General features: G+C 40.0%; 1 protein-coding gene across 7 annotated transcripts in view; it reads left to right on the top strand.

The window, feature by feature from the left end:
• Positions 1–22,032, top strand: part of wt1a (WT1 transcription factor a) — a 31,600-nt gene extending 9,568 nt beyond the window's left edge. Inside the window, exons 3-9 of one of the 7 annotated variants that reach the window (XM_074632169.1) lie at positions 1,130–1,232; positions 8,538–8,621; positions 14,277–14,382; positions 16,585–16,729; positions 17,825–17,914; positions 18,266–18,349; positions 18,752–22,032. In XM_074632169.1, the coding sequence (XP_074488270.1) occupies positions 1,130–1,232; positions 8,538–8,621; positions 14,277–14,382; positions 16,585–16,729; positions 17,825–17,914; positions 18,266–18,349; positions 18,752–18,873 (734 nt within the window). In that variant the 3' untranslated portion in view covers positions 18,874–22,032. Of the gene's footprint in view, positions 1–1,129; positions 1,233–8,537; positions 8,622–14,276; positions 14,383–16,584; positions 16,730–17,824; positions 18,359–18,751 lie in introns of all 7 variants that reach the window. The other 6 variants (XM_074632168.1, XM_074632165.1, XM_074632166.1 and 3 more) reach the window with 6 other exon arrangements.
• Positions 22,033–26,887: the final 4,855 nt, after the last annotated feature.

Below are 26,887 nucleotides of genomic sequence, written 5' to 3' on the forward strand. Positions count from 1 at the left end.
CCGCTGTAAATTTCTGCCGATTTGTTTTACGGCAAAAATAACTGGGAGAATCGGAGCTGGGAGGGATTTTGGAATGTAGAGAAATGTCGAGGGAGCCATTCACTACACTGCCGGGGAAGCTCAGAGAGAGAAACATGAAGCGGAGAGGGTCTTTATTCGTAGAAGAAACTGTCTAAAAATTGGGGGAAAACAGGAGAGGGCAAGGGAGGGCAGAGTTTAAAAGGAGATGAGATATGGAGGAAGTTTAAACACAACATCTCCTCTGAGTGAGTCATGGATGAGTTTACCTTCATTGTCAGCCTTTATGGGTGCATACAGGGGAACAAATGCATTTGTAGGGCTGTCAAAGTTAATGCCATAATAACATGTTACGCAAATTCATTTTAATGCCACTAATTTCTTTATTACGTTGATGCAACTTGTGACTTTTAGGTTGTAGCGGGTTCAGTTTTAAAGATGAGCTGAGTGAAGATTATGGCATCATATGAAACTAGAAAACCTAGGAATCCATTAATACCAACCATGTCATACTAGCTCGTGAAGGAGGCTAAATAACTCTCCAAACTTAAAGCAAAATTTTAGCAAGGAAAAACTGGCATGGCCATTTTCAAAGGGGTTCCTTGACCTCTGACCTCAAGATATGTGAATGAAAATGGGTTCTATGGGTACCCACGAGTCTCCTCTTTACAGACATGACCACTTTATGATAATCACATGCAGTTCGGGGCAAGTCATAGTCAAGTCAGCACACTTGACACACTGACAGCTGTTATTGCCTGTTGGACTAGAGTTTGCCATGTTATGATTTGAGCATATTTTTTATGCTAAATGCAGTACCTGTGAGGGTTTCTGGACAATATTTATCATTGTTTTGAGTTTTTAATTGATTTCCAATAATAAATATATACATACATTTACATAAAGCAGCATATTTGTCCACTCCCATGTTGTTAAGAATATTAAATACTTGAAATCTCTATTTAAGGTACATTTTGAACACATAATTAATTTGTGATGAACTATAGACAATCATTTGATTAATCGCGAATAACTATTTGAATCGGTTGACAGCCCTAATTTGTACACATTATATAATATGTCTGTGTGTGTGTGTGTCCATGCACTACAGCTGAGCAGCAGTATCCCGTACCTCCTCCTGTCTATGGATGCCACACACCTTCAGACAGCTGTACAGGCAGCCAGGCTCTGCTGCTGAGGAACCCTTACAACAGGTAACACACACGTACACACACTCCTTGTACATGCATGGCACACATGCTCTCTTCCAAATCTATTTTTATAATAAACAAACAGCAACAGATAAATCTGGAAATGTTTCAGAAACCATTGTTGATTGTTTCCGCGTCAGCCAACAGTAATTCAGTGAAAGGTAGCAGGATGCAGTGTTGAACAGGATGTTCACCTTCAGGACAGGTCTGTCTGCCATAACCACTTCCTCTCTGATTTTTATTCTCTTTGTTTCACTTGGTTTTATGATAACTCTGCCATGAGAAGCGTGGATCCCAAATTTCCAATTTTAGATGTTGTTTATATGTAGATGAGTATAGCTTTCTAGTTCACGGATACCTACGAAAGTCACAGTGCCACTGAAGGAAGTAAACTAACAGTGTCAGGAAGTTCTGAAGGAAAGTGGGTTGATTTATGGATCGGAAAATATTCAAAAAATATCATAAATCAAGTTATTCTGCTTGCCAGTGACAGAAGTATGCAGACCAATCATCATTTTTTGACTCTTTTCATTCAACACTGGTCTTTTCTTTGACGTGATGTGTACTGATGGTGCCAGGAAAAATGTGCCTTTCAAAAGGTTTTGAGTTTATTACTGTTATTTTTTTCATATCGATATTCTGGTTTTAAGATCAGCAGCACTCTCTTTATTTTCAGCAACATTTTACCCAAGTTTAACTCAACATTACCCTACTGTAGTTTTGTAGTGCTGTATTCTCTAACTGAGTGATTCTCAAAGTGGGGTCCGGGGACCCCCAGGCACTCTGTCAGGGGGTCCACAAAATAATTTGCTATAAATTATAAAATTGTGCTGAATCATTAAAACGTGCATATCTACAGATTGGGACCATTAGTGCCAATAAAACAAGCATATTGTGCCCATTACTACCACCCACGTTAGCTTTGGGCCAATAGAAACTCTGATATGATTGTGACACACAGCAACAGTTTATTATTTTTAAGTTGAAGCACTTACTGACAGTCAGCTGTAGACTGAATTTAAACGTCTGGGTTTATTAGGACTATGTCAGTCTTGCTGAAAGTTTTTACTTGAAATGTAGGCTATATCAATGTTGCCAGATCTCGCGAGAGAAACAAGCAAACAGGTCCATAGAAACAAGCCCAAAAGAAGCAACTCCCCCCCCTAAAAAGCCCCAAACAAGCGACCTTACCTACCTACCACAATATGAGAGAGAGAGGCGGCCACTTAATCACTTCATATATATGCCATTTATTTTGGATCGCATGCATTTCATTTAATTTTTGCATCTATTTTTAGCTTGTAACTTTAAATTTTTCTTGTTATAAACTTAAAGAAATTAAAAGTTTCATGTCATTTTTGTATTTAATTTTTAGCTTGTAACTTTACATTTTTTGTTAACTAAATTTTAAAAATTTTAACATTTAATTGAATTTTTAAATTTCAACATGATGTGCTCCTATATCACACTTACGCCCAACTTGGTGGCGAATCTCTAAGTCCACTCTCTTTTTCCCACTCTTTGTTTTGCCATATTTGTATGTTTGCCATATGTTTAATTGCTGTCACGATAATGAAGGGGTCCTTTTATCCCTTGTAAGGGGTCCCCGGCCCCAAAAAGTTTGAAAATCCCTGCTCTAACCCATACAATTAATAACACTGTAGGCCAGATATTCTGCAGGGAGAGCTACAGTATAGTGCGTCACCAAATCTTTTATGATGTTAATAAATTGAGATTGATACAGCTCTCAAAATCAAATCTCAAAACATTTCTAGTCTGCTAAACAATCGAGTTTGTCAAGCTATGACAGTGTTTTCTAATTATGTTTTAGATAAATAATTAGATAAAATAGAGTAAAAGCCTGCAGTTCAGTCACATTAAGCCGTTCTTCAAAACAGTCTGTGATTTGCTGCAGTAGATGAATGACTGGAATGCTATACAGGAATGTTTCCACTCAACACACTGCTGTCTACTGAGAAACCACGGCTATGACCAACCTTGATTCCACTGATGGGTCGCTCTGTCCCACCCGTCACACACGGCAACTATGTCACACCCCTCGGCGCCGCTATAGTTACCCATGGCGTCACTTTAGGATTAGGCAACAAAACCACTTAGTTAGGTTTAGGAAAAACGACATGGTTGGGCTTAAAATGGCAACGTTTGTGAAGTGAAAATGAAACTGAACGTTGTGAACACAGGACACAGATGAACAGCTGACTGTAACATGAAAGTGAAACTTAACACACGGGACACGAACAGCGGTCTCCTGGATGAAAGCCCTGTGTTTGTTGTACTCGTCCACCTCCCCTCCTGCCCGCCCTTAGTCTGTCTTTTTGCTCTTTAATCTATATCACCATACCTTTCTCTGAGTGTTTACTGTTGCCGCGGGTGGGTTTACATCATAGTTAATGGAAAGCCCTCATACTGGTGCTAAAGGGTGCCTTGTGCAGCGATATCGAACGCCAAGGGCCGCGACCATACTGTAGACTGTATATAAAGACAGACGACATTACAGCTCCCCAAAAGTGAAGCCAAAACATCTTGATCGCCCCCCTGGTGGCTGGTTGCAGTATAGGTCATAAAGCCCGCCTCCTCCATGTTAGCGGATGGGACAAACTAAAAAGTCAAAGTACACGTCAAATAAATTTTTCCCAGAGATGTTTTTTTTGTCATTTAGGTAGTTCTTATCACGTGTATGTTCAAGTGTTCATTTTTCTGATCAGTTTGGTTTTAATTAGTTATTTGATGCTATAAAAAGGGGGTGACACGTCATGATCGACAGCTGTGAGTCTCTCGCTCGGCTCAGAGATGGCAGCTGCCATATCCGGGATATTTTGCCTTCGCTACTGTCCAGTGGGAGGAAGTGGAGATGCGTCGTATGTCTTTATATACAGTCTATGGCCGTGACAAACCCTGGACATTTGACGCAGGTGTTACTAATAACATTATGGCTCTGTTCTATTCAAGTGTCCAAATAAGCCGCATCAGTGTGACAGTGAGTCAGCATGAACAACACCAGGACCCTGAAACTGAAGCAGCTAAATGGAATTTCTCCATCTTTCACTTCATTATTTACGCCTGTGCTTTTCGTACTGTAACAAAATGTCCGGGAAAAGCCTATTAGGTATTGTGAGGGAAAAATAAACAGAAAAAGATCACATTTGTTACTCTACTTTATCAGAGCATCATCACCCCAAAGAATGCAGACCACCTCTGAGCTTTTCAAATGGAAGTATTTTCATCTGATTCAATGTTGATTTGTATTCCATCTGTGAGGTATTAACAGAAAAACTCTTACTAAGATAACAAATATGCACCAAATATTTACGCACACACACACAGATGCCTAAATTATGACAGCGTCCAAAAATGTCGTCATACTCCTGCCCCTCCAAAACGGTTCATCTCACCTCCAGCCACACCCCGCCTTAACCTTTCATCCCTGTCTATCCTCCCTACTCCTCCCACACCCCAGAACCAAAAGCACAGTTTTAAGAAATATATAAACAAGCTTGTTACGTAATGTACACGTATTGGCCATAACGCAAACTACTCACAACTTGACTGGGAGAAACTGCAAATATAAAAGAAAATCTCCATTTCTGCCACTACAGTGTAGGCTAGTGCTACCTGTACATGCCTTTCAGAAACATGCCAAAGTCTGAGGGTCTTCTTTGTCATAAACATAACTGATATATGCTCAGCACACACACACGCACACACACACACACACACACACACACACACACACACACACACACACACACACACACACACACACACACACACACACACACACACACACACACACACACATATGGCTGGGAAGACTCATATGAGTTGGGTCAGTTGTCTAATCTTGCAGCCTGGTACCAGCAGGACTGTATTTACTCTGCAGGCTGTCAGCTTGGCCCGCTGGAACAACATGAACTGAAAACATGCTGTGCTTATTAATCCACACACACACACACACACACACACACACACACACACACACACACACACACACACACACACACACACACACACACACACACACACACACACACACACACACAGGCTACCACCCTACAACAACTCATGGTTCCCAGGCGATGAATCCTAATGACTTTGATGACATGATATTATAATGCATGTATTATTAACAGGATGTCAATATTTAATTTTTTAAATATCACGGTTATGTCTCGTCAATACTGGTATATCGCGACACCCCTACCCAAAAGTTGAGGTCATTTGTTTGTTTTGCTTTGTTTTTTTTATTTGGTGAATGAACCTTTTAAAGTGGTGTTCCTTTACTGCACCTCTCACTTGCTGCATATCCAGGGGCATGAAATGTTTTTCCTTGGCATTTCTGTTAATAATATCCATAGTTGCACTCTTTCTGTTCATCCATGGCAACTATCATTCTTTATGGTAAAAGTTTCTATGGTTCCAGTTTCTTCTTCTGTTTTTCTTTTTACAAATTAATTGTTACTAGTGCAGTCAGTGCCCCTACGGAGCACGTGCCCGTCTGAAACGGGCCAATTGCTTGGCCAAATGGCACCAAATTTGCCATGTTCACTCGGATCATATCTATACATGTCCACCAAATGTGGTCGCTATAGCACAAAGCGTTCAGGAGATATAACATTTTTGTAATATTAGCCCTGCCCACAGCATTTGAGCTAACTTTCAGGGCCAGCTATAGCAAAACTGTATGGGACATCAATAATCCAAAAAAGTAACTATTTCCAGCTTGATCAAGAGATTTTATGTACCAAATTTTGTGATGATTGCTCAAAATTTGTAGGAGGAGTAGCAAAACATCTGATGTGGACACAATTCAAAACGGTGGAAAATCGATCTAGACACAAATGGGCGTGGCTTATGGATAGATTTGTCTGGACCCACAAAACAAATAATTTTGTTTCTGAGACGTGAAAAGGTTGTAAGTTAATTGTTATAGCGCCAACATCTGGCCAAATTGCACCACATTCAACACTGCACTCCCTTGGGTCCTGAGCAATACACCCGCCAAGTGTGAAGTTGATCGGATGATTTCATCTCAAGCTATGTGAAAGACAGACAGAGATTCCTCACTTTATAGTTAGATTTCTGCTGCAGGCTTTTTGTGAACCAGAGGGGTTTCCCAGGAGAGACCTACTGTAACACACTTCGGGTGTTTAGGGAAGAAACTTTAAGAGCTTTTATGGATGTAGGATGAATCAGTGATGAGTTCCGTCAGTCAGCAGTATAGAAGAAAAGCACACTTATTTATTTGAAAATGTCACGGATCATTACTTTAAATCTTGTGCTCAGCCTCCATTCCAACAATACGTCAGGAGAAATACCATGTGTGCTCTGCTGGCTGCGTGCCCCTGCTGTACTGTAGAATAATAGCTGCATAATGATCAGGGTACCAGGCACCACATCTACCCCGTCCAGACTGCTGCGAGCCGGCAGGTGGTGTGATAGAGGGGCTGTGGCGTTAGGGGGTGAGAGATATAAATCCAGTGTGTGTGTGTGTGCGTGTGTGTGTGCGTGTGCGTGTGTGTGTGCGTGTGTGTGTGTGTGTGTTTGTGGCAGTGTATTTAATCACATGGCAGGCAGGTCTGAATAATGATTGTGGGGTCTGCTGTGTTAAATGAAAAGTGGCTGTTATGGGAGAATTTGGCTTTCTTGATGTCTGTCTGAGGCACATTTTTTAACCTCAGCTCCACAGGTAACTGTGTGTGTGTGTGTGTGTGTGTGTGTGTGCGTGCGTGCATGCGTGTGTGTGTGTGTGAATGCTGGTCTTAAACACTGTTCGTAGCTATACCTATGAATAATAATGGACTGTAATTTGTGTATATCCCAAGAAATCAATTTGTATGTAATTAACGTAATCGTCTGGATTTTCGCCCAGGAGACCAGAAACCAGAAGTAACGTCACTTCCACTTTGAGTTATATTAAGCCAAACCACAAACCTTTCCTAAGCCTAACTAAATAGTACTAATTTTGTTGCCTCAACCTAACTAAGTAGTTTTGTTGTCCAACCTAACTATGTAGTTTTGTTGCCTCAACCTAAGTAATTCTGTTGCCTAAACTTAATCAAGTCGATCTTTTCCTAAACCTAACTAAGTAATTGTTTTGCCTAAACTTAACCAAGTCGATCTTTTCCTAAACCTAACTAAGTAATTGTTTTGCCTAAACTTAACCAAGTCGATCTTTTCCTAAACCTAACTAAGTAATTGTTTTGCCTAAACTTAACCAAGTCGATCTTTTCCTAAACCTAACTAAGTAGTTTTGTTGCCTAAACTTAACCAAGTCGATCTTTTCCTAAACCTAACTAAGTAGTTTTGTTGCCTAAACTTAACCAAGTCGATCTTTTCCTAAACCTAACTAAGTAATTGTTTTGCCTAAACTTAACCAAGTCGATCTTTTCCTAAACCTAACTAAGTAATTGTTTTGCCTAAACTTAACCAAGTCGATCTTTTCCTAAACCTAACTAAGTAATTGTTTTGCCTAAACTTAACCAAGTCGATCTTTTCCTAAACCTAACTACGTAGTTTTGTTGCCTAAACTTAACCAAGTCGATCTTTTCCTAAACCTAACTAAGTAATTGTTTTGCCTAAACTTAACCAAGTCGATCTTTTCCTAAACCTAACTAAGTAATTGTTTTGCCTAAACTTAACCTAATCGATCTTTTCCTAAACCTAACTAAGTAATTGTTTTGCCTAAACTTAACCAAGTCGATCTTTTCCTAAACCTAACTAAGTAGTTTTGTTGCCTAAACTTAACCAAGTCGATCTTTTCCTAAACCTAACTAAGTAGTTTTGTTGCCTAAACTTAACCAAGTCGATCTTTTCCTAAACCTAACTAAGTAATTGTTTTGCCTAAACTTAACCAAGTCGATCTTTTCCTAAACCTAACTAAGTATTTGTGTTGCCTAAACTTAACCAAGTCGATCTTTTCCTAAACCTAACTAAGTGTTTTTTTCCTCTAAACATAAGGAAGATATTTCCTGTGAAGATGGAAGTTTATTTTGAAAAGACTATGCATGTAACGAGCGGAAATTGACGTGTTGCTGGGCATTCGTAGGAAAACAAATGAGAAAGGAGGAATAACTTCTTCGTAAAATGTCATACGAACCGTTGTATGAGTATACGTTGGTGTGTGTGTGTGTGTGTGTGTGTGTGTGTGTGTGTGTGTGTGTGTGTGTGTGTGTGTTGCCATTTTTCATTAGAGTGCTCTTATTGAGGACAACAAAAGGCAACACAGCCACAAATGGATATACGACTGCACAGCTCATGAGCTTTTCTTCTACGTTTGTCCCTCCACAGCGGAGAAAATTTATATCAAATGACCCCTCAGTTGGAGTGTGTGGCATGGAACCCTGTCAATACACTGGCCTCCACCATAAAGAGGTAGGAACATCACTCTCTCTCTCAACAGCAGCAGTCAGTGATGTTTAATTAGACACTTGAAGAGTAGGTAGACAAGTGAGTTTATACAGGCTTATTGTTTTGGATCAGCAGTATTTATTAGTCTGGTGCTTGAGATCATTCAGCACATATCAGAATCATGTTTTTGTTGAATGTATGACCTAGCTTTGTGGACAACTAAACACCCGTGGCAAAAAAGAGACAAAAATAAACAATGAAGAACTTAAAGCATAACTTGTCTTTTTGAAAAACTGAATAAAGAGAATGGTAGACTTCAGTAAGGATGAATAACAGGAATTTGTTTTATTAGTTATAAATCTATATACAAAAATGAATAAGGCCATAGAATACCTATACATATATACCTAACCTGGTCTAACCTATAAGACCAAAGCCCTTCTCACGATCCCAGAGTTCAAAGGTAAAATTGTGTTAAGACTTAACACAAAGCAATTCTTAGAGCAGAAGCAACTGCATATAAAGTGAATACAAGCTCATGGAAGTGGATGAAATTGACAAATATGTGCTGGGCAGTGTGAGGTGAGTTCTTGAGTGAATTATTTTTGATTATATTGTAATTAGGGCGGTCAATCGATTAAAATATTTAATTGAGATTAATTGCATGATTGTCCATAGTTTGTGATTAATCTCAATGTACCTTAAAGGGTGATTTGATAAGTTTTTAATACTTTTATCAACATGGGAGTGGAAAAATATGCTTGCCAAAATACCAAAGTCGAGGCTTCAAAACCGACGTCACGGTGACTTTGTCCACTTTTCATATACAGTCTACATTATTGACAAAAACCACAGCCCAGCACCACCATTCCTAAAGTAAAGAAAAATCAATATTGGATTAAATAAATTAAAGCAGAAATACATAGAAACCAGTTAGTGATGATCACTGTAGTATCAGCATCCCCCGTTCACACAGAGTTAAAAACATTCAGTAGTATGCACTGTACATATGTCATTGTGACCTGCATAGCTGCAGGCTGGTCAGCATCTGCGTCGGCTCACAAATGCCTTTCTACCCTGAGCCAACAGGCATTCATCATAGTTAACAGATGAATGTGTTTGTGTGAGTGTGTGTATGTCTACGCGTTCACAAAGGGGTGGTAGCAAGAAGGAATGTCTATGTGTTTGGGGGGATGCTGCTGCATTGTGAAGAAGTAGTGAGTGTGTATGTGTGTGTCTGCGGTGGCAAGTGAGGCTCATAAAATCAGATATCAGAGTGTTGTTGGGCTTGCTGATTATATTTAAATGAGTGACAGGAGAGTCTTTTGGCCCACAGACATTTGTGTTTTCTCTTTCATATGCACTGAAAAGGTTTTAAGAGAAGGCTGATATCATGGAGTATTTGTGGCCTTGGTCAGCTCTGACTGTGGTGGTGTTTCTCTCTCTCTCTGTGTGACTCTTTGTACTCACTCTGTCAATGAGGGGGAGTGGGAGATGGGAAGGGAGGTGTGAGGGAGTAGTAAGGATGAGGAGGAAGAGACAGAGGAGGGAGTCAGTAGAAGACAGGGAGATAATGCGGGATGGGGCAAGGAGCAGGAGATGAGGAAGAGGAAGTGTAGGGGAGTTGAGCTTAGAGAGCAGATAGGCCCGTTCCCAATGTTCACGCCAAACACTAAAGCTGTATTTCCACTGCAGGGTACGGCTCGGCTCGGCTTGACTCGACTCACTTTTGGCACCAGGTCCTTTTCTCTATGCCGTGCTTCCACTAAAAATAGTACACCCTCAGTATAGGAGGGATGCTCAGCTGATTTCCGTAGCGATGGCGCATGAAACTGCCGTAAACAGAGGACCTGTGCTTTCAACTGTCAACCCGTTCTCACTCTCAACTCGTCAAATACCGCCGATTGGCCAGCGCCCCTCGGCATCTGAAACAGACGGATGGAGGCAACCTTCAGCAACAGTATGTGACGAACCGGGCTTTCAACTAACTCCAATGTAAACCCACCCGCGGCGTTATTCGAAAGGTGGAGCAAGTGACGTAGTATTAATAGTGAGAGTCCATTCAGGGCAGGAGAAGTGCTGGATGGGTCAAACAAACACAAGACTTTAAACCAGGAGACCGGTGTTTGTGTCCCGTGTGAAACTAAATATAACGTTGACTTATTTTGTCACGTCAATCGTTAGTCACGTGACTCGTCGGTATCATCAGTCCCGTGAGTCACATGAGTTGTTAGTCACATGAATCATTAGTATCGTCAGTCACTAGTCAGTGAAGTTAACGGCAACCATGATTGTTTCCTAACCCTATCTAAGTGGTTGTGTTGCCTAAACATAACTTTCTGTGAAAACAGAAGTTTATTTTGAAAGGACACTATGCATGTAACGAGCGTATATTGACATCCCGTCCCTGGTCCGTTGGTCTCCGATGCCAAGGGGCACTGACCAAGCAGCGGTATTTGACAAGTTGGGAGTGAGAATGTGTTGCAATTGTACAGCGTAGTGTACGTAATGTGTCTGGCGTAGTGTGTCCAGCGTAGTGTGTCTGGCGTAGTGTACAGTGTAGTTTTGTGGGCTGCCATTTTTTTCAAATCTGGGTCGGTGAATTAAAAATTGCAGTCGCTATTGATGGTAGCTTGGCTATTTAAAAACGTTGTTTAAGATGTCCTGTGTTGCGCTAGTGACGATTCTCTCTGACCAATCACTGGTCTGCAGGGTTTTAACTCCACCTTCTAGTATCGGCTCAGCACGCTTGGAACCTCGACTGAGGTGGTACCAAGGATGGAGTGGTTCTATAGGTCCACAACATTTGCTAATATAAACGTGAAAATTACCGTTCTAATGTGTGACGAACTGAACTGAACAGGACTGGACTGCTTGGTGGAAATGTGCCATAAAACACTAAACCACACATCACCTGCCGGTGTTTCTGCGGACAGTAAAGCGTGAGACTACATGATTATGTACTTTAATAAATCTGATTGTTTTTGTTTTTGTTTTACATTTGTTCTTGCTGACTCTGTCAATGTTTTTTTTTTGTCATGCTAATTTATAAAGTTACACCGCTATGAATTGTGGGTAAGATCATTTATTTTACATTCTTATTTATTAGTAGATTCCCTGGTATTAGTTGTGTTTTACTTTCCTGGCAGCCTTGTTGTAATGTTGGAGACATTGGGACACATTCATGTTCATTTATGAAACTTGTTCTAGTCAGTATGGCAGGTTAGATGATGGTTGACCCCTCAACACCACCACCTTCCACCCTCCTGAATTATAGTGATGGAGTTAAATGTGTTTCAGTGGAAGGTCCATGATCCCTAACTAAGGTGTCCCCACTTGTACATTACCTGCCACTACAGACTAAAATACCCAAAAATATGAATGAGTGAACATAAGTAAAGGAGCATTCAGAGTGATTAATGTCCACGTCTACTGCTGACGTAGTCTCTATGTCTCTCCTCCTGTCCATGGAAATAGCGAGGCAGACAAAGAGCACCTTATGACCGCTCGGCCGTATACTGTACATTCCCACTGCAGCAGCACAGGATGCAAACTCCCATCCTCCTCGTTTGGTTAGACAGACTGAAATATAACACATTTCATAGACAAGAGCTTTCTGTTTCTCTGTGTGTTATCATAAGAAGATACGAGAGGCTACACTGGCAGCTGTGTCTCACAGAGCAGGTTTTGTTCCGCTCTTTACGTCAGAGGGAAATATTAAAAGCTGTTTGTGTCCCACATTGCTGTGTGTCTATTAGCAGGTAATGATGAAATTATTAGTCTAATTGATCAATTACCTGATCAATAGGAAACTATTTATTTTTGTTAAAAAGACAATTTTATTAAATTATTTAATATTTAATTTTCTTTAGTTTAGATTAATAATTTTAGTATTTGTCAAAGCCTAAATGCCAAATACTCTCTGGTTTCAGCCTCTCGAAGATTAGTTTTTACTAGGCTTCTTTTCTCATCATTGTAAATTTAATGTATTTGGTTTTTTGACTTTCCCCATTTTTCAATAGATTCATTGATAATGAGAAAAACTTTCAACTATCTCCAATGCAAACCCATCTGCGGCAATATTAGGTGCTCAGAGCAACTGCTCTGGCACTCCGTCCGTGTAGGGAGGACGTCGGGATGGATAGATGGCTCATATAAACTCTTACCCAGGAGACTGCTGTTCATGTCCCGTGTGAAACCAAAACTCAATGTTGACTTATTTCAACGCGTAAAATACTTAAAGGTGAGCCAGCATGCTAAAAGCGCTAACAGTGAAAACCATGGCATCACTGCTGACAGAGCTAACAGTGTTACCCTGGGGGGGAACCGGAGGATGGGTGCTGTGTTTCCACAACGGTGCCGTCGGTCGGGACGGCATGATGAGCTGAGAGCAGTGCAGAGCGGTGGCTGTGAGCTAGCCACTGGGGCACGCTCACATGCAGCCAGCCTGTCTATGTCAACAAAGCACAGACAAGCTCTGACTAAAACATAGAGGGAGAGAGACTTCATTCTCTGCTCAGGTAGACATTACTCCACTATATCTTTACATAGCAAATTGTTGATTCCTGCTATATTAATGATCTGGATATCGTATAGATCACCTTTAACTTACATCACGTAAGTAACGTACTTAACTTGCGTCACGAGTAACGTAGGTTACTTAACTGAAGTTACATAACAAACATACTTATTTTAATCCAAACCATGATCTCTTCCTAAATCAAGTTTATTTTACTTATGCTTTTCATTGTATGTAAATACTACTTTTTTCTGGCTGTTCACTTGTTTGTACAATCTCTTTTTTTTATTTTTTATTTGTTGTTATTTTACATGTTCGAAATCAATTTTGAAATGAAATTTTGAAATGAAATCTAATCAAGTAGGCCTAGTTTTGTTTAAACCTAAGTGACGCCAAGTTGTAGGCTACCCAGTGCGTTGAAAAGTTACGCCAAGGAGTCCTGATCGAGCGTCCGTATGTGACAAGTTGGGAATGAGAACGGGTTGGTCTCTGATATCAGTTTAAATGTGAACACCTCCTCCTGCACATGCACCAGCTGGTTTTGTATCTAGATTTGTGCCAACGGTCAAAGTTTAGACTCTAGGAACAAATATTTTACGCAATACATAAACATGCACAATAAACAGAGGCATCCACACACACAACCACAGGCTTCAGCTGGATATATAGTCCCATCCCCCCAACTACATGTACAAATGATTGGTCTGTGTTTTGCATTATGGGCTGTACAGTATGTGACAAGGTGAACATGTTTGAATAATGATCAGCCTAAAAGCAGTCATGCTCTATATATCTGCCAGTGTGTTACACTCTATGGATTTATGGCATTGAATCATGTTCTTGCATCTTGTTATATGATGTCTGTCTGCTTCACATTCATCCAACTGTAAGTGGCAGCCGTCTGCCTGCAAACCTTCTTTTTACCTGTGAGTTTCTGTGATCGTAAAGTGATTTAGTGACACGCAATTTCCAATTTTGATATTTTGGCGCGGAACATTTTTCACCGAATAAACACCTAGTTCTTGTCTAGCTGGCTTTGAGACAGCTGGACAAAACTGTGTCAAAGTGTTTAACAACAGTGTTGGTTTTCTCACTTAAACAGTAGATTAACTGTTAATTTATTTTTTTTAATTTTCATCTCTCACTTTCTGTGTTGGCAGCCATGCAACAGGCTACGACAGTGACCCCAACACCCCCATGTTGTACAGCTGCAGCACACAGTACCGCATACACACACATGGAGTCGGAGTCTTCAGGGGCCTACAGGTAGGACTCATATACTACTACTACATCGTCTCTACGTGTTACTTCTTTTTTCATTGTCAAGAGGTCATCTTGAGGTCATACAGACCTTCTGTCTGCCACCTTCTTTAATGTTCATGTTCAGTGCTCGTTTCTATACACACATTGTACTTTTACACATTTCGTAAAGGTTCCCTTGCATAAAAAAGAGACATGCTGAAAACCCTGATACACTGGAGGAAAAACGCATCAATGACAGAAAAAATAACATATTTTTAACCTATTTTTGAAGGAGGTGAGTGGTGGAGAGCCTGATGCAATGACCAGGCTATGTGGAGAGGAAATACTGATATGTAGCAGAGGAGATTTACAAACACACACCCACACAAATGCCTACACATGCAGACAGACACACACACAAACACGTTGCATACACACATACACAGAGGTTTTTAAAAGGCAGCTCTAAAGGCCAAGAGGAATCTTTTTCCACAAATCCATTAGCAGACACACAGACACACACGTAGGGTTACACTGGGTAAAGATACAGTTTCCATACGAGGGTCAGCATGTTAATAAATCATTAGATTTTAATTATTGTCTGTCAGCAGCTCTAAAGGACAGGGAGCAGAGATTCTCCAGACTTGCTCTTAGTCCACAGCAGGACTTTTTTGAGATCTTTCTTTCTTTCCTATTGGGGCCTATGTTTCATCATTCACCATGCTCCATCTCTTCCTTTGCTCCCTTTTTTTCTCTTCTGTTAATAGAAAGGGATTGCACGAACACACATAAGAGCTCTGGCTCAGTGCAAAAGAATAAACAAACTCTCACTCTTGTGCTTTTTAAAGTATAATTTAAGACTCTACTAAAACGTGAGATAACAGGTCGAGTAGGAAAGTGATGCTTTGTTCCGTCATTTTTATTACAGGGATTACACTAATTCTCAGTCGCTGCCAAAGGAAATACAGATGACAGCCATGGAACTTCATTCTAATTCTAACAGTCTGCTGTCGGGAGATCAATCAGTCAGCAGTTTGTTGATCTATAATAGCAACACCTGACATTACTCTTGATTACTGCTGGATTAGTTGTTCAATGATTATTAAATCAATATGTTATTACTAAATAGATCATCCCATGAATAAATTGTGTAATATATAAACGAACCAGCAATTTGTAAAATAATATAAATTATTCAAACACAAATTCAACACATTATTATGACATGTTTCATATTCCATCGTTTTTTTTCATATTAATTGAAGAGGCTTCACTTCTGTGCAGTGGGAGGAAGTGTAGATGGGTCATCCATCAATATATACAGTCTGTTGAAAATGAACACAGTAACAAACCTTGTGAGTGTAGATTAGTACTCTGCATCAAAGTGAAGATCCGGTGTTAACAGTGTTAGCTAGCTCTTTATAGTAATTCAGGGTAACCTTGGCAGTTTTGATTCTAAAAATGTGCCGCAGAGAAAGACACAACTCTGTGAGAAGCGTCATTCTCTGTGGTCGCTATAGCCAACAGAGCTATAGATTGAGTTTGGGTTTGGCTCTAAAAAACTTGATAAATTGTTAGCAGACACCTGTATCTGTTCAGGCATCAAATTATTTTAATTACTGTTCAAGTTTGACTGTGAGAAATGGAAGGTTATTTGGTGTCCAAATACCAAATAACGTGTACCAACTGACCCCGCTCTCCCCTACTGGGTTGACAAATGGCAAAATAGAGGAAATATAGGTCGGCAGAAGGCATAAAAAATAAGAGAAAATATACTTAGATTTATTCTGCAGATGAACTAATGTAGTAAATGTGGATTGTTTTCTATAACGTTATGTTATTCCTGTTATTCCTCTCCAGCAGTGTCATCAGTGAGCAGCAGGGCTGTAATGGGGCGCTCTGGAAGCGGCTCTGTTTAAAAGGCGTGACTAACAGCTCCCTTTGGGCTGCAGTCAGTCTGGGGTCATTTTACTGCTAATTCCCATCTAATGAATATATGAGCACTTTATTATAATGATCCCCACGAGCCAGACACATCACATGCACTTATTTACACACAGGACAGATTTAATTGCCTGTTTTCTAAATTACATTTTACTGGTTCAGTTATTGATGTCCGGGGAGGGTTTTTGTTAATTTTGCCTTGAGTGGTTTGGCTTTAAATTATGTGTTTGGTGTGTGTGTGTGTGTGTGTGTGTGTGTGTGTGTGTGTGTGTGTGTGTGCAGGATGTGCGGCGGGTGCCCAGCATCGCTCCAGCCATAGTGCGGTCAGAGAGCAGCGAGAAGCGTCCGTTCATGTGTGCCTACCCAGGATGCAACAAACGTTACTTCAAGCTGTCTCATCTGCAGATGCACAGTCGCAAACACACAGGTGAAACCAACGGAAACAGGAAAATGTGCTGTAATATTGCACTTATTATATCACTACTGACAGCTGTATTGTTTGTGCCAGTGTTTCCAGACACAGTTACTGTCACCAACGACATGTTCTTACTTCACTCAAAGGTTTTCTCTTCTTAAAAACGTTTTAAGTGATGTTTCCACTGGTCCCAATTTCCTTCTCTGCTATTGCCAGAAATTACTTCTTGGCTTGTGAGCATGGTTTATTAGTAGGGCTGTCAATCAATTAAAATATGTAATCACGATTAATTGCATGATTGTCCATAGTTAATCGCAAGTTGATCAGACATTGTTTTATCTGTTGAAAATGTACCTTAAAGGGAGATTTGTCATGTATTTAATACTCTTATCAACATGGGAGAGGGCAAATTTCCTTGCTTTATGCAAATGTATGTATATATTTATTATTAGAAATCAATTACCAACCCAAAACAATGACAAATATTGTCCAGAAACCCTCACAGGTACTGCATTTAGCATAAAAATATGCTTAAATCATAATGTGACAAACTCAAGCCCAACAGGCAACAACAGCTGTCAGTGTGTCAGTGTGCTGACTTGACTATGACTTGCCCCAAAACTGCATTTGATTATCATAAAGTGGGCATGTCTGTAAAGGGGAGACTCGTGGGTACCCATAGAACCCATTTTCATTCACATATCTTGAGGTCAGAGGTCAAGGGACCCCTTTGAAAAGTTTTTCCTTGCCAAAATTTGGAGCGATATTTAGCCTCCTTCGCGACAAGCTTGACATAGTTGGTACCAATGGATTCTTTAGGTTTTCTACTTTCATACCAGTATCTTCACCCTAGCTTTAAAACTGAACCCGCTACAACCTAACAATCAATGCGTTAAAGAAATTAGTGAAGTTAAAAACAATTTGCGTTAACATGTTATTATTGCGTTAACTTTGACAGCCCTAGTTTAAACCTAATTTTCTGATAGGTGTGTGTGTGTGTGTGTGTGTGTGTGTTATCTGTGATGTCTTCAGGGATAAAGAAGTGATCATATCATCAATGAAATTGTATCTAACTGCCTGTGTCCTCTCTCTTTTGTCTTTGTCCAGGGGAGAAACCCTACCAGTGTGAGTTCACAGACTGTGGCCGGAGGTTTTCTCGCTCCGACCAGCTCAAAAGACACCAGAGGAGACACACAGGTTTGATCAGTTTAACTCAATCTGTCTCTCTGTCTTTATTTATTTTCATTTTATTTCCTTGCAGTTCTTTGTATTTGCACTTGCTCTCCTCTGCTGTTTGCATGACAGCCATTTTGTGGATGATGCAGTCTTTTGAAAGGCACAGTTTTGCATTTTGTGTACAGTGGAGCGCTACACTGACCTCCCCTCAGATGAAGTTGCTAAAGGCTGGTCAAACTTTGGAATGGCTTCCCTGCAAAACCTCTGCTCTACTGTATTTTTCTATCTCCCTCTGTGTGTGTGTGTGTGATGTTGAACATGTGTTTTCTGTATGTGTGTGTGTGTGTGCATGCATACTGTACATGTGTTTAGGAGTTAAACCCTTCCAATGCGAGACGTGTCAGAGAAAGTTCTCTCGGTCTGACCACCTTAAGACACACACCCGGACTCATACAGGTAAAACAAGTGCGTAAACTTTTATTTTTCCATTTCTTCTTCATCCATTTGATGTTTACACTGTTGCAAAACATTATAAGTAAAGTAATTTTACAACCTAGTGTTGGAATGTCAACATGTATTTATTCTTACTTGACTTATGCAGTTATGTATTAGATGCAGCACTATATAAAGTCCATTTAATCTTTCCATTTAGGTTATGATCAGCATAATATTCTAATATTTCTCTTATTTTCTCCTTTTTTTCCACTTGATTTCATCGTTATTCCATCCAACTTCCATCCTTTCTAAATCCTTCCTCTCATACTTTCTCCACCACTCATCATTGCCATCCTCTCCACTTCTTCTTCAAACCATCTTCTGTCTCTTCCCGCCTGTCCATTCATCCCACTTGTCTCTCAGGTGAGAAGCCATTTAACTGCCGGTGGCCGAACTGTCAGAAGAAGTTTGCCCGGAGCGATGAGTTGGTGCGACACCACAACATGCACCAGAGGAACCTCACCAAGCTCCAGCTGGCCATCTGAATCTTTTTTCGGCCTGTTTCACAGTTTGAAATGTAAACATCTGGGTTACATCTGCTTACGTATATTTCAGCCCAGTCGCACAGCAGCTTGTGAAATAGTCGTGGAATTTGTTTTTGTATTTGATTTGTGTACATAGACATGAATTTCACATTTTATTTCGTGATGGTCAGCACGAAATCAATTTGTTTGTAATCCACATAATTGTGAATCAGGAAATATAAAAAGCAGTGAGAGCCGCATAGAGAGCAGGTCAGGGTGGGTCGAAACACACTGGACTTTTGCCCAGGAGACCGGCGTTCGTGAGTGGATTTATTTGCCACGTAATTTCCGTACTTAAATTACGGCACTTCTGGAGGTAATTTAATCCAAACTGCGATCTTTTCCTAAACCTAAATAGTTTTGTTGCCTAAACCTAACCGAGTCGATCTATTCCTAAACTTAACTAAGTAGTTTTATTTTGAAAAGATTGTAGCGGAAATTGACACATGCGTCACGTGTTGCTGGACATTCGTAGGAAAAAGCACAAAAAATACATTGTTGAAAGTCGTGCTGAGCGTCACAAAAAAAGAGGGAAATTTGTGTCTATGTCCAAGAATCAAATAGATTAAATTTCGTGACTATTTCACAAACTGCCGTGAGACTGTGTTGTATATTTTTGTGTCTCTGGTTAATCCAAACCTGGGGACCCCCTTTGCACCCAAGATACTAGCCTGTGTTGGAACCAGTGAAGTCCTAATGGGTCCTGTAAAAAAGTGAATAGTAGTTGTACATCATTTTGATTTTAAGAACTAGATAGCACAGTCTGGGCCAAAAGAGTCTGGATACATTCAATAATGTGTTTATTGTAAACAGTCTCTACTCGTCCAGGGTGTGGACGATAAAAGGATGAGGATGGCAATATTGTATATGCTAATCCCATTAAAATACCAAAACCACAAATATGTCATGTCATGTTCAGACAGACTTTAGCACTGTGTAAAAACCGCAGTCCCCTAGCTATAAATAACATACAGCATATCACCACACCAGATTAAAGAAATCTTTCCTTGTTTTGAATTATCGTTTCATAAAGTCAGTCAGAACAAATGAAAAGAGCATCATTTAACCTGAGTTTCTGTTTACCAGTACTTGTTTTTCCACCATCAGAAAAATGCTGTGTTAGGGAGATGTAAATATGAAAATATACACACTAGTACATTTACTTTACATGAGATTCCCATTACCCAGAGTGAATTGTTGCGATCTTTCCATGTCAAGACGCTCCAGTCGAATCTCAGATAAAAATGTTTCCATCTTAAAGCAGCAGTCCGTAACTTTGAGCAAATATGATAAAAAGTTATTTTTATAAAACTGTCACTATATCCTGACAGTAGTTCATGAGGCGCGCTGAGTTCCATTTACCTCGGAAATCGGAAATCGGAGCTGTGAATGACGTCACACCCGAGCTGACCGCATTCCAGTACAAGGTGGAAAATTCGGGTTTGTCCAGTCAGGTTAGCCGCTGTTAGCTATTGTTAGCAATACCAGTTGATACCGATGCATTACTCCGGTATTATGTATATACAAACAATGTGTCCAGAGATAGAAGTTGGACAGTAATGTGTGTACGGCTGATTTAATGAAACATAAATCAGACATAAGTGCTATAAACAGTATATTACTACAGATTTTTTACCGTTGATGCGCGGAGCAGCCATCTTGGGTTTTGCGGTCGGGGTTGGTGAGGTTCTTCCGACTTTCCGAGTCGTAAATCCGACTTCAGAGGGCGTTCCAGTTAAAATTTCCGACTGGGAACTCGGATATTCTGACTTCCCAGTTCAAATGGAACTCAGCGACAGATAATCTGTGAAAAAAATCCTTCTCCCCAGTGCTCCTAATGGCATTTGCAAGATTTCACCGTGCTTGAAAGAAAACAAACATTAATCACTGACAAAATTCAAAAAACTCTGATCAAACTGTCAAACTAGGCAGCGCTGATCAAATATGAAAATGAAAAAGTTTGTGACCCGGCGAGCCAAAACCAAGCACCGCCCACCGGCCGGAGCAAACTTTTTAATTTCACAGCTTTTACAGTACACTACAAGATGTTTCTGAAAACATTTGAGGTGAGAAATAGGCATTACAGTAACAGAATATTTAATTCATATTTGATCAGCGCTGCCTAGTTTGACCGTTTGATCGGAGTTCACGAGTGATTGACAGCTGCTCAGAGACAGCTCGGCTTTGATTGGTTGTTTTCCTTCGGGCGCGGAGAAATCTTGCAGATGCAAGTAGGAGCCCTAAAAGGAGGCAGAGGAACCAGATTATCAGTCTCATGCACACTCCAGCTTTACTATAATGTAATATTTCATTCATAATTTATCGTCAAAGGTCAGCTATATATACAGTATGCCCCTACAGTTTAGCGCCTTTTCAGCTGTAAATATCTCTTATGTTGAACTACTTTGGGAAGGGTTATTTATTATCGTTTTGTGGACAAAAATTGCTTTCACTGGAATGATTTAAAGGGAGTGAGGTGTCATTCAGTCTCCTTGCTGTGCTCATGCACATGATAGCCCTCGCTGCATTTTCTTATAGTTTTCACATGAAATATAATGCCGGCTTTGATTTAAAGACATCCAATTAAGGGAATAATTTGCATCTAACATCATATGCAGTGTTTGCAATGTAAGCTTTTGGTGTTCTGTCTGGTCAGCATAAAATAAACATTGCAAACACAAATATATGCCCTGTATTTAAAAAGCTGAACTTTTTTTTTGTTTTTCAGTAATGTGAGGATTGGATTTGTTTTCTCTTGGAGTCTCTTGTCTCTGTGGTGTGTAAATATTGCTAGACTTTTCTAAAATATGTCTGTTTGGTCACACTGGCTCTGTGGCCGGGACATTATGGTTAAGATGTAAATAATACTTCTTCACCCTGGGAACTGAACTCTTTCCATGGGGGAAAATATGTAACTTAACTGATATATTTCAGACTTGTCTTTGGATGGATCCAGGAAGTGTTTCTACTTTTCATTTTTTGTTTCTTTCATGTGTATTAATATTTGAGTCATATAACAGCAAATGTCAGTGAAACATTTTGTACTCAAAAGTGTGAGACAGTTGAAAATGATGGTTTCTCTCTGTTTAAATGTATTGTGACTGTTTTGATACAGTACAAGTTTGCCTGTGTGGTCTTTATTTATTCATTTAAGAGTTGTCTTTGTTGTTTAAAGAGGACCTATTATGCTTACTTTCAGGTTCATACTTGTATTTTGGGTTTCTACTAGAACATGTTTTAATGCTTTAATGTTAAAAAAACCACTTAACTTTTTCTCATATCGGCTGTGCTGCAGCACCTCTTTTCACCCTCTGACTAAAACGCTCTGTTTGAGCTCCTTGTCCCGCCTCCCGAAAAGTCTGCTCTGATTGGTCAGCTGGCCCGCTCTTGATTGGTCTACCGAACCAAAGTCTTCGGACTCTGCACCAGCTCTGCTCAAACTAGTTTCGTTTGAGGGCGTGCCAAACTAGCCGTTATGCATCAGACCGTCACATACGGGTACTTTGCAAAACGTCAAAGAAAACCAAAGATCCCTTAGACTTCAATGCAATTTGCTGTATGTTTGGATTGTAATTTTGACAAGTTTTTATGCTCTATCTCTTGTTAACGTTTGTTTTATACACGTCTAATAATTATTTTGTGACCTTGCCTGAACCCGAGCGTTCGTACCTTAATAAATGAACGTTGATCGCCGTCATGTCCCTTCAGTCTTCCCCGTCCAACACAGTGGACAGATATTGCTTATCCAGACTTCTATACATATCTGATTGGATCACGTTAGTCTACGTGTTGTCTGTAAATAACCAACGTGTTAATAGCCAACTGTTTGATCTATAGGCTGAGATTTAGTTGGAGACGACAGTCTGATGCTGCTATAACGTTAATGTATGACTATTACTGCAGCAGCCTCCCACTCAAGCTAACGTTAGCTAGTCATGTTAATCACTGTCACCAGCATCATTTACATCACTGACAGTGAATATTCACATATCGTATGTGCCTCAAATCTCAGTGTGATAGCCTTGGTTAACCCGCTACACAACAGTCATTTTCTCTCCTGTGACAGCAAGTTTCTTTCCCCCAAACCGGAGCGCAGCCTCGTCATAAAGCCCCTCTTTTATATCTTTTTTTAGGACATAGCAGGTGAACAAATCGGAGATCAGCGTTTTTGGATTTATTGTTGGTGCAACCAAGTACACAGCAACTCTACGGCATAACGTTATTACTATTACCGGATAGTTTAAAGTAGAAGTTTGGAGACATATTTCAACTTCTTGAGACACAAGATAATTTTCCCTCAAAAGGGGGCGTGGTCATGAGAGCCTACTTTGGACGTATTGCCAGTCTGATGTATCCAATTGTGTTAATTGGTGACATCACCACGTTACGGAAGAAAAGGCGGGACTTCAAGCAAGGGATTTCAGGGGCAGTGTTTCTGTGGGGGAGAGTAACTCCCTTTGGCGTGGACTTTGGGCTTTGTAACTTTGCAGACCTTTTACATGCACAAAAAACTATATAACACACTAAAGGAAAGGGAAAAAGCTTAATACGTCCCCTTTAATATTAAGCCAGCATTTATTTATTAGTCCATAATATAGTAGTGTCGTCACATAATAGTTTTCCTCTGTCCGCGGTATTAAAATGTCAACTCCTCCTCACACACAGAAAGTAATATCTATGAAATACTGTTGCCCTCACTATGTATAATTCCATCATTATGAGGAACCAGTTATTTCTTTGGAAAAATGCCACTGCTCTGAAGTTACAATATCTTGTAAAAAGAAAAAGAAAGAAATATGAGCAAATACTAAGTCTATACATCAGCTGACCTTGACCCAGGTTCCCTCCCGTAACACACAAGAGAACGTTTTCTTCTTCAGTACAGTATATCCTGTCCTGGTTGTGACTAAAAGCACACTTTTTCTTTTTTAAAAACTGAATTCAAACATTATTAGTAGTAAAAAGAAACAGTTGCTCAATCAGCACATACACTCAGTACAGTACAGTACCATCCACTTCCCTCTCTTTATCTCTCACCAGATTCCTCTCTGCATTCCTTGGCTCTCCTCTCAGTGAAAAAAGGAGCAGATAAAAATGAATGTGTTTTCTTTCAGCCTCACTCATTTCTCTTTTAGTCTTCATTCTCTTTCAATCTCTCATGCTGTTTCTTCTTATACCTCCTCATCCTTTCCATCAGCTTCTTTTTAAGGTTTAAATACGCTCGTATGACCTTCAGCTTCCCAATAACTTATGACAATACTTTTTAAAGAGGAAATTCCATCAGTAAGCTGACAGTCAACAACACTCACGTATATAAAAACAATAACTCACAACTTTAAAATGTCCTCAACCAACAGCCACCAGAGTATTTATGGAGAGAGAGAGGGAAAGCAGCAGAGCAGAAAACAGGCAGAGACAGATGGAGGCAGAGATGGATAAAGACAGATACAGCAATGTTTCTTTTGTGAACTTTTATCATAAGTTTAGCCAAAGTGTTAGTGTAAATCAGACAACGTGTCCGATTCCCTCGGTGGAAATCCCCTGAAACTCCCCAGGGCTCTGGTGCTATATCTCAGCTGTCGGACAAGGCCTATATCTCTCATCTCTCTCTGCTCTCTCTGCTCTGTGTGTGTGTGTGTATGGTGTTTCATCTCCGTTCCAGCTCCATGCCGCTGAAGGCCTTTGAAGCAAGAGAGCTGGTCAGTGTAACCGGAGCTTTGTCCACTTCCAGTAGTCACATTAGACGCTGTATCTAAATGTTCTACTTAAAGCAGATATAGAAAACATGGATTAGGCCTCTTGAAAAATACTGAGAAAGAAAAAATCAAATACAAGCAAATTCTGAGGGCGCCAAGTCGCAGTACATCAAGCCTTTTTGCTTTTCAGCCAATCAGAACTTTTTTTATTGTTATTTTAACCTGCAAGCAACTAGCTCAACCTGTGCTGTGTCTCAATTTGCGTTTTTCCGTACTTACTAGGGCTGTCAATCAATTAAAATAGTTAATTGGGATTAATCGCAAATTAATCAAATTTTTTGCCTTATGAAAATATACGTATATATTTATTATTGGAAATTAATTAACAACACAAATCAATGACAAATATTGTCCAGAAACAGCTGTCAGTTTGCTGACTTGACTATGACTTGACCCATAGAACCCATTTTCATTCACATATCTTGAGGTCAGAGGTCAAGGGACCCCTTTGAAAGTGGCCATGCCAGTTTTTCCTCGCCAAAATTTAGCGTAAGTTTGGTGCATTATTTAGCCTCCTTCACGACAAGCTAGTATGACATGGTTGGTACCAATGGATTCCTTAGGTTGTCTAGTTTCATATGATGCAAGTATCTTCACTCTGAGCCCACTTCAACCTAAAAATCACAAGTTGCGTTAATGCTTTAAAGAAATTAGTGGCGTCAAAACGAATTGAAGAAGTGGTCAAATGTTGCGATCGTACAGCAAACAGGTACAGCCACATTCCATTTGAGACAACACTATCCTGCCGAAATTCACGCACTACACAAGTAAGTACATAGTGTACATAGTGTACTACATGGAAATGTACTGACGGATGTATCTGAATTGAGACACAGCATTACAGTCACAGCTTTGTGAAAGACTACCTGCAGCACGAAACGACAGACAGACAAAGTTAGTGACTAGTTGGTGAAGACAGTGGAACATGTAACCACTAAAGAGTCAAAAATATATCATAGGACATGGTTAAGACCATAGACTGTATATAAGAAGTGGATGTAGTCACCGTGATGTCACCCATTGGTTCATGGACTGCCGTTTTGAACCCTCAAGATTGGCATTTGTGGCTGTTGCCATGTTGGTTCTTTGCAACCAGAAATGACAGGAGAGGGTGGAGCTAAGTACAATCGTACACTGAATAACGTTTTTAGGCGATCAGAAAGGTTATAATTAGCTTTCATGCACTGAAAACACACTGTGAAAAGGGTTAAAATTGTAAGATGAAAACACACTCCCTGACTGGACAATCACAAGGTAGCCACGCCCTAAAGCATACCCTGCTTTATGGTCTATTTTACTCCAAATGGGACCATGATTTACTAAATGTACATTGTGCTGTATTGAAGAAGACTTGAAACTAGTGATTGAGACCATAAACTCGTGTTTACAACGTTTACTGAGGTAATAAATCAAGTGAGAAGTAGGCTCATTTTCTCATAGACTTCTATATAATCTAGGGTGACCATATTTCACTTTTCAGACCCGGAGTTGCCCACTGGTTTAGACCAAACCCATGCTAAAAGGCCAGTGAATGTTCAACTTGAAACTCCAAAGCTAATGTTAATGATAATTTTGCTCAGTGTCTGCTTGATATAAGTAGGAAGCTTTTGCTAACATTTTGCAACATGATTGATAATATGTCAGGTCTGTGTGTCTGTCAGGTTGTTTTGGAGTTCTTCTGCCCCCTAGAAGCCACACATTGGTTCACACAGCTTTATATCACTTCTGCTTTGATGGTGTCTGTGTTAATTATAGCATTATGGATACGTTTCTATGAGGCTTCACAACTGGGTAAAGTGTATAATATTTAGTCTACGTATTTTAAATCTTTTGTCCTTGCGGAAGACAATCATATTGGAGATTCTCCTGAGGACTGTGTGCATGATGGATCTTCTTCACTCTCCTGTTGCACCTGCTAAAGTGGGACAACTAACACCTTAATCATTTTAATTGGTACATTGAGTTTGGTTTATTTACAGCTTATTTCAGCCCACCTTCAATCTGAGCAGAGGGCTAATCAGCCACAATAACTGAAAACATCTTTTAAAAACCCAAAGAAACAATAATAAAGCGTGTTAGTCCGTCTCGTTGAGCTCACGGCTGTTGGGAGGAATAGACCTTTTCCACATTACACATTTTGACTTGTCTTAACAGGAAAAGCACAGGTGGAAATAATAACTTTAATGATGGCTCGGTTTCATCAAGTGTCCCAATAAGGT

The sequence above is a fragment of the Sebastes fasciatus genome, chromosome 4 (genome assembly GCF_043250625.1).
Source record: "Sebastes fasciatus isolate fSebFas1 chromosome 4, fSebFas1.pri, whole genome shotgun sequence".
Lineage (NCBI taxonomy): Eukaryota > Metazoa > Chordata > Actinopteri > Perciformes > Sebastidae > Sebastes > Sebastes fasciatus.